The sequence below is a fragment of the Corticium candelabrum genome, unplaced genomic scaffold (genome assembly GCF_963422355.1).
Source record: "Corticium candelabrum unplaced genomic scaffold, ooCorCand1.1 SCAFFOLD_87, whole genome shotgun sequence".
Lineage (NCBI taxonomy): Eukaryota > Metazoa > Porifera > Homoscleromorpha > Homosclerophorida > Plakinidae > Corticium > Corticium candelabrum.
Genome location: NW_026912694.1, coordinates 1 through 7,500, shown reverse-complemented (window position 1 = coordinate 7,500; position 7,500 = coordinate 1). Strand labels below are relative to the sequence as shown.

At 46.3% G+C, this 7,500-nt stretch overlaps 2 protein-coding genes across 2 annotated transcripts; both read left to right on the top strand.

The window, feature by feature from the left end:
- The first annotated feature begins 2,172 nt into the window (after positions 1 to 2,172).
- Positions 2,173 to 5,377, top strand: LOC134197937 (uncharacterized protein K02A2.6-like). The gene has a single exon (XM_062667288.1). It carries the CDS (start codon positions 3,338 to 3,340, stop codon positions 4,628 to 4,630), a length of 1,293 nt encoding a protein of 430 aa, XP_062523272.1. The 5' UTR covers positions 2,173 to 3,337; the 3' UTR covers positions 4,631 to 5,377.
- Positions 5,378 to 5,450: 73 nt separating this feature from the next.
- LOC134197938 (uncharacterized protein K02A2.6-like) lies at positions 5,451 to 7,470 on the top strand (the record flags this gene model as incomplete). The annotated part of the gene is made up of 1 exon (XM_062667292.1): positions 5,451 to 7,470. A coding segment is annotated over exon 1 (1,937 nt), but the record flags the coding sequence as incomplete, so codon positions are not given.
- Between the last annotated feature and the right edge of the window lie 30 nt (positions 7,471 to 7,500).

The following is a 7,500-nucleotide window of genomic DNA, read 5'->3' as shown; positions in this document are numbered from 1 at the left end:
TTGTAGGTGGTGGTGGTGATACTAGCGGTGGTGGTGGTGGTGTTGAGTGTGGTGGTGGTGGTGGTGGTGGTGGTGGTGGTGGTGTTGAGTGTGGTGGCGGTGGTGGTGGTGGTGGTGTTGAGTGTGATGGTGGTGCTGATGGTGGTGTTGAGTGCGGTGGTGGTGTTGAGTGCGGTGGTGGTGTTGAGTGCGGTGGTGGTGGTGGTGGTGGTGGTGGTGGTGGTGGTGGTGGTGGTGGTGGTGGTGGTGGTGGTGGTGGTGGTGGTGGTGGTGGTGGTGGTGGTGGTAGTGGTGGTGTGTGTGTGTGTGGTGGTGGTGGTGGTGGTGGTGGTGGTGGTGGTGGTGTGTGTGTGTGTGTGTGTGTGTTGTATTATTGCTGTCGTGTGTTTAGATTGCCATTGTTGGTGATTTGGCAGCACTGAATCCTGCATATCTGCAGCAATATGCCATTAAGCCTATTACATCTTCTAGGGATTTTAAGTGGCACATCAAGTCTAAGAGGAATGATGGCACAGTAACAAGACAAGAAGCAGAAATGGCAATCAACCATTACTCGAGAGATCACAATATTAAGGTTCAGCTCAACACAAATTATATTCTACATATAAGCGAATCTCTTCGTCTTTGCTTCAAAGTGGAAGGCACAGATGACATGTACATGTTTCTAGCTCTCTTGCCTCCTAAGGATCTGTCTGTTATGTGGAAGGAAGATAAGAAGTTCAAAGTGTATGCTGGTCGACGTCAAGTGTGCAGCAGTCAGACGACCATCTTCAGTCCCTCTGCATTTGTCATGTTTCAATCTAAAGTCTGCACTACATTGGATCAAAAGGCAAGGCTGTCGAGAGATGCACTCATCTTGGCTCAAGGTGATACAGTTCAGACTTACGTTGAGTGTTTGGTGGCTATGATAGATCCTGTTCGTTCTGTTGACTTTGTGTGTCGTGGAGGTAAGGGAACAGAAGCAGAATGTGTTTCACTGCTTGACACTGTCATGTCTCTTTGGAGAGATATGTTAGACAGCTACAGTCCGGGTACTGAATATCAGACTGAATATCTGTGCAGAAAGCATTTAGAGGAACACAAAGAACTGAAACAAGTCATTACGTACTCTGAAAAGGAGATCGATGATGCAAAGGCAAAGGAAGAAGGAGTACATGCTGCCGTAAAACAAGTAGTTGGTGATGAGCTGATGGTAGAAAGTCTTGGTGATCTGCTGGTTTTGCACCCCTTTGATGAAACAGCTTTAGTTTTTTTGAGTTCTGTTTTTTATGCTGTTATTGACTGTGGTTCATCACAATGGTATTCATTTGGACTGAAATTATGTTTTGATCACGATAAGATCGAATCTTTGAGTTTTGACAAAGTGACTTCTGCTGATAAATTGTCTGCAATTATCCAAGAGAAGACCAAACAAGTTTGTAATGTGAAGAAGATGGATGATCTGCTGTTGGAGGTGTGTAGTCATTTACCAGATCCAATTGATGGTGCAGTAAAGGGGAAGCTTGGAATTTATCATTAGTCACGTGACAGTAGAACCTAAGCTTGATATATGCATAAACAGATTTATTGACAAAACTACAAGTGTCACACATTTTGTTTAATTAATAGCAGCATATTTGTGCATGTAGTGTATATATATATATATATGATGGCCCAGATGTGTCTAGCTATATGCTCATGTATATGGCATGACTTCAGTATTGCTGTTTTCAGTAACGATTTGTATTGGATACAGAAAACATTTAAAAGTCTGAACGCAAAATATGTCCAACTCTGTTTTTTGCTAATTCAGCTATGAGCCACAAGAAACGGAACTGTAATACAAGTCAGGAGACTTGGTACTCAAAACGCATAGGGTCAACTGACTTCCGGTCTGGGGCTGGTGTGTGTGTGTGTGTGTGTGTGTGTGTGTGTGTGTGTGTGTGTGTGTGTGTGTCAGGCGGAATCTAAGTTACATTTCCACGTGGTGCCTGACGGAAACAGCCGAGTGCTGGCCAACGTGACTGGTCCTACGGAGATACTGTCTCTCAGTATCTGTTCTGACTTTGACGTCAGTTGCTGTGTGAAAGTCTGTGGCGTTTTTGCACCACAGTACAGATGGCGTGCATGGTATTAGATTTCCTTTGAGAGTTGGAATAGTAGTGGGCAGCTGCCGTCCCATCAGAAGTTGGCTGGGGCTAAATCTATAACGAGATAGCTTGACATCACCAGAGTGACGTCATACTAGTAGTTGTGTTCTACCAGTTTCTAAGCCGGACACAGTTGTTAGCGCGTAGTCTTGTTCAGTTGTGTTACAGCTGCTAGTGTTGTAAGCAATAAACTAGCAACACGTCACATGGTGTCAGGAGTGGGATATTCGACAACGCCTGTCTAGCCCAGAAACACACTCAACAAGTTTACCGCCTTTTTTCCGTTCGACGACATGGCCACGAGTCAGGATGCAACTGCAAGACAGCCAGACACACCAGGCTCAGCACAACGCGGAGGATATGCTATCTTCGCTCTGACAGCGAAACCGCCTGCCCCACTCAATGTGGAAGATCGCGCGCACCGCGGTGAGAACTGGCGCCGTTTCGAGCGGGACTGGAAGATATACGAGCAAGCCACCAAGATCTCCATTGAAGCACCCGAGGTAAGAGTAGCAGTCTTACTGAACATTATCGGACGTGATGCTTTAGACATGTACGATACTTTTGACTGGGGAGACAACCCGGAACACAAAGACAACATTGAGAAAGTGCTTGAGCAATTCAGGAACCGCCTAGTTCCCGAGAGCAATGAGACCTACGAACGCTACAAGTTCTCAGAGGCGGATCCAGACGGGGGCACTGAGGGCACGTGCCCCATTCAGAAATACGTCTTCTGATTATTTTCGTCAGTCAGTGCATGAACTCAGATTATCCAGTCAACTTGCTTCAACTCGTGTCCAAAGCTTCCTTACCAGAAAGGCTTTGCTGCAGTTTTACTGGTCTTTTGTAGTTCTAAACGAAGTCAAGATATCTATACATGTTTCTCGGAACAGAATTTAACACATATGTCATCTTAATTTAATGGACAACTAAAGCAATTTCACATCACTTTTAATGAATGTGACGTCATACTATTTCTGATTGGTTTTTGTGCCCCCCTTCGATTGGGTTCTGGATCCGCCTCTGGTTCTTTAAGCGGAATCAGGAACCAGAGGAAATTATCAATGCGCATGTAACAGCCGTTATGAAACTCGCTGACTCATGCAATTTTGGCGCCTTGAAGGACAACCACATCCAGGACCGTCTGGTCCACGGAATGACCCCGTCCGTTTCAAACTGTTAGGGAAGAAGCAGCTCAGTCTAGCGAAATGCCTGGAAATCCTTCAATCCAGTCAGGTAACTTTTCAATGAGCACAAGAATTTCAGTTGATGAAGCAGCACCTCTACACTCAGTCAGGCGTGGACCACCATCCAAGAATAGAAGGCTACCTTCAAAGGAAACCCAAGCGAACGAGAGCAGCAAATTCAAGACTCATGCACACAAAGGAAGATACATGGGGAAGACAACTGACTCAAAGAAATTGTGCAGTTACCGTGGACTGAATCATACCCCACAGAAGTCAGCGTGTCCAGCTGCAGATGGGACGTGTCTCAAATGCAACAAATTGGGACATTTTGCAAGAGTTTGCCGATCGAAACAGACATCCACTACTACAACCAAGAAACCGGTCAAGTATGTAGAAGAACAGGAGGAAGTAGAGTATGTACGATTAAATGTCATCGACACAGCCAGCACAGCACGCAAAGCATTTGCGACGTTCAGAGCTATTAGCACGAATGAAGACATCAAATTTCAGATCGACACTGGTGCATCGTGCAATGTACTGTCATTCAAAGACTATGCTAGAACCACTGGAGACAGAAAAGGCCAAGAATTGTTGAAGACCAACACTATCCTGGTAATGCACAACAACGCACACGTTCGTCCCAAAGGAACAAGCTGGATCACCGTGCAACAAAATGGTCACACGTTTCGAGTTCATTGCTACATAGTGAATGGAAATGGAACACCGTTACTAAGCCTGAAATCAAGCCAGCAGCTAGGTTTGATCAAGATTGTTGATAGTGACACAGTAAACGTAGTCGCAGAGCAGACCTCGAGCAGCAACGTTCTCAATGACCCAGTACTACGTCAGTACAAGGACTTGTTCCAAGGTTTAGGATGCCTTGAGGAAGAATACACAATTAAACTGAAGCCAGATGCCAAACCTGTGGTACAACCACCACGCAAAGCACCTGTTGCATTGAGAGAAGCTGTGAAGGAAGAACTGGCAAGGCTCACCACAGAAGGAGTAATAACACCTGTAACTGAACCGACAGCCTGGGTCTCTGCCATGGTAGCTGTGAAAAAGAAAAACGGGAAAGTTCGAATATGTATCGATCCCAGAGACTTGAACGAGTCAATAATGAGGGAACACTACCCACTACAAACATTTGAAGAAGTGGCAACTAGACTCCCGAAAGCCAGAGTATTTTCAGTCTTTGATGATGCAAAAACTGGTTTTTGGCAAGTAAAGCTGGATGAAGCATCAAGCTATATGTTACCATGTTCAACACTCCACATGGTCGCTATCGCTGGAACCGAATGCCTTTTGGTATAACTCTGCACCCGAAGTGTGGCAGAGGAGAATGAATGAAATAATCGAGGGCCTACCTGGAGTGGAAGTTATTGCGGACGACTTCTTAGTCATTGGATTTGGTGATACAGATGAGGCAGCTATCCAAAACCACGACCAGAATATGAAAGCTTTCCTAGAGAGAGCACGTGAACGAAACCTGAAGTTAGCACCTGAAAAATCTCGTTTGCGACTGAAGGAAGTCTCTTTCATTGACCACAAGGTCACGTCAGAAGGTATTGTAGCAGATCCTGCCAAGATCAAAGCTATACTGGAAATGCCTACACTAACAGATGTCAAAGCACTTTGACGAGCACTAGGAATGACCAACTACCTCGCCAAATTCCTGCCGAAACTGTCGGAAAGATCAAGCATACTCAGAGAACTAGAACGCAATGGCAGCAATTGGCAATGGTTAGACAAACATGAAACAGTGTGAAATGAAATGAAGCTGTTAGTAGTCAGTACCCCTGTACTAGCTTTCTACGACACTAGGAAATATGTCACGATACAGTGTGATGCGTCACAGAATGGGTTAGGTGCAACCCTACTCCAAGAAGGCAGACCTGTCTCATATGCATCTAGAGCATTCACCAGTGCCGAAAAGAACTATGCTCAAATCGAAAAAGAGTTGCTCGCCATAGTTTTTGCTTCTGAACGGCTTGATCAATATGTATATGGCAGACAAGTCACAGTTGAATCCGATCACAAACTGTTGGAGTCAATTGCAAAGAAGCGCATGGAAGACGTACCTACTGTAGTAGGTTGACATGCGAGGACGTGGGTCCGGTTGCGCGTGCGCGGTTTAGCTCTGAGTTGGCGGTTGTCTAATAACACTTGAGTAGAGTTACTACATTGGCGACGAGGTCAGCGAACCAATCGTGAGGTATGTCCACTGTAGTGGGTGCCGTCGGTCCCTTTGAGGGAAATCAAGAGGAGTGGATGCATTACGTGGAGCGCGTGAAGTTCTTCTGCGTAGCCAACGGGATCACTGACACAGAGCGCAAGAAGGCGGTATTGTTGAGCGTATGTGGAGTGCAAACGTATAAGCTGATTCGCAACCTGTTGGCGCCTGGCAAGCCGGAAGACGCGGAGTGTGACGACATCGTAGCAAAGGTCAAAGATCACGTGAACCCGAAGCCGTCCACTGTTGTTCAACGCTTCCGCTTCAACAGTAGATCACAGAAGCCAGGGGAATCAGTAGTGCAGTTTATGGCTGAACTGCGCCGTTTTTCCACGGATTGTGACTTTGGAGACACACTAGCTGACATGCTAAGGGACGGGTTGGTGTGCGGAGTGAGTGATGGGAGGATCCAACGGAGACTGCTGCAAGAAAAGGAACTCACGTTTGACAAAGCACTGAGTTTAGCCAGAGCGATGGAGACAGCTGCACTGAATGCAGAGGAGATTCAGAGACCGACTGGTGACAGCGTAGAAGGAGAGGTACACAAAATGCAGGAAACCAAGCCCAGTCTACCTAAGATGAAGTGTTTCCGGTGCCTTGGATTCCACCCACCAAACAGTTGTTATGCTCAGAGGATGCAGTGCCATAAGTGCAAGAAGGTTGGACACCTCGCTCGAGCATGTCGAGGCCAGCGACAGCCAGGCCAGGCAAGGAATGAAATAGCTGCCCAATCTCCTGTGACGAAAACACATCGAGTTGAAACCACACCTCTTACACCCAAAGCCCAACAAGCAGTGGAAGAAGGGCAAAGCGATGATGGAGTTGAAGGAATGTATACAGTATACGTTGTGGGTAAGGAGTGTCAGAATGAACCACTAGCAGTGACGGTTCATATCAACAAGAAAGCAGTACAGATGGAAGTTGATACTGGAGCATCAGTGTCAATTGTAAGTGAGAGCACTTACAAGAAACTGTGGAAGAGGCAAGAGTTGCCTGGTTTACGACGACCACAAGTGAGGTTGCATACTTACTCTGGGGAACCATTGACAGTGTTGGGAGAGCTGGATGTCCGAGTGCGGACTCAAAATCAGATTGCAACGCTACCACTAATAGTGGTGCGTAATGATGGACCCAATCTACTGGGAAGGAACTGGATGAAGTCACTCGTATTACCATGGCATGAAATGTTACAGAAGGGACACATCAAGTCGATTGGTACAGAGACGTCCTGCACAGAGTTGCTGAAGAGGTTTGATGGTGTGTTTGAAGAAGGGATTGGTGAGTTGAAAGGAACGATGGCTGCTGTCAAAGTGAAAGAGGGCAGTGCAGCGCGATTTTTCAAGCCGAGACCAGTACCATATGCCTACCGGGCGAAGGTAGAACATGAGCTAAAGCGACTAGAAGCTGAGGGCATAATTGAACCGGTTCGATTTGCCAACTGGGCGGCTCCCATTGTCCCCATATTGAAAGCTGACGGCTCCATTAGGATCTGTGGTGATTATCGACTCACGGTTAACCAGGTGGCAGAGACTGAGAAGTACCCATTACCAAGAGTGGAAGACATTTTTGCTTCGTTGGCTGGGGGACAGACATTTACAAAGCTCGATCTTAGTCATGCATATCAACAAGTGAAACTGGAAGAACAGTCCAAGCAATACCTGGTCATTAACACCCACTTGGGATTGTTTCAGTATAACAGGCTGCCGTTTGGAGTAGCAGCTGCACCAGCGATCTTCCAGAGGATAATGGATTGTCTGTTGCAGGGAATTCCAGGAACAGTGGTCTACCTAGATGATATTCTCATCACGGGTCGATCACAGAAGGAACATCTAAGGAACTTAGAAGCTGTGTTGGGCCGATTGGCAGGAGCAAGAATTCGGTTGAAAAGACAGAAGTGTTCCTTCTTGAAAAAGGAGATACAGTATTTAGGACATCGGATTGACAGCAAGGG

What these genes read in the sequence shown, in the direction of transcription:
- LOC134197937 (XM_062667288.1), top strand. Translation starts at nt 3,338, where the DNA reads ATGCCTGGAAATCCTTCAATCCAGTCAGGTAACTTTTCAATGAGCACA.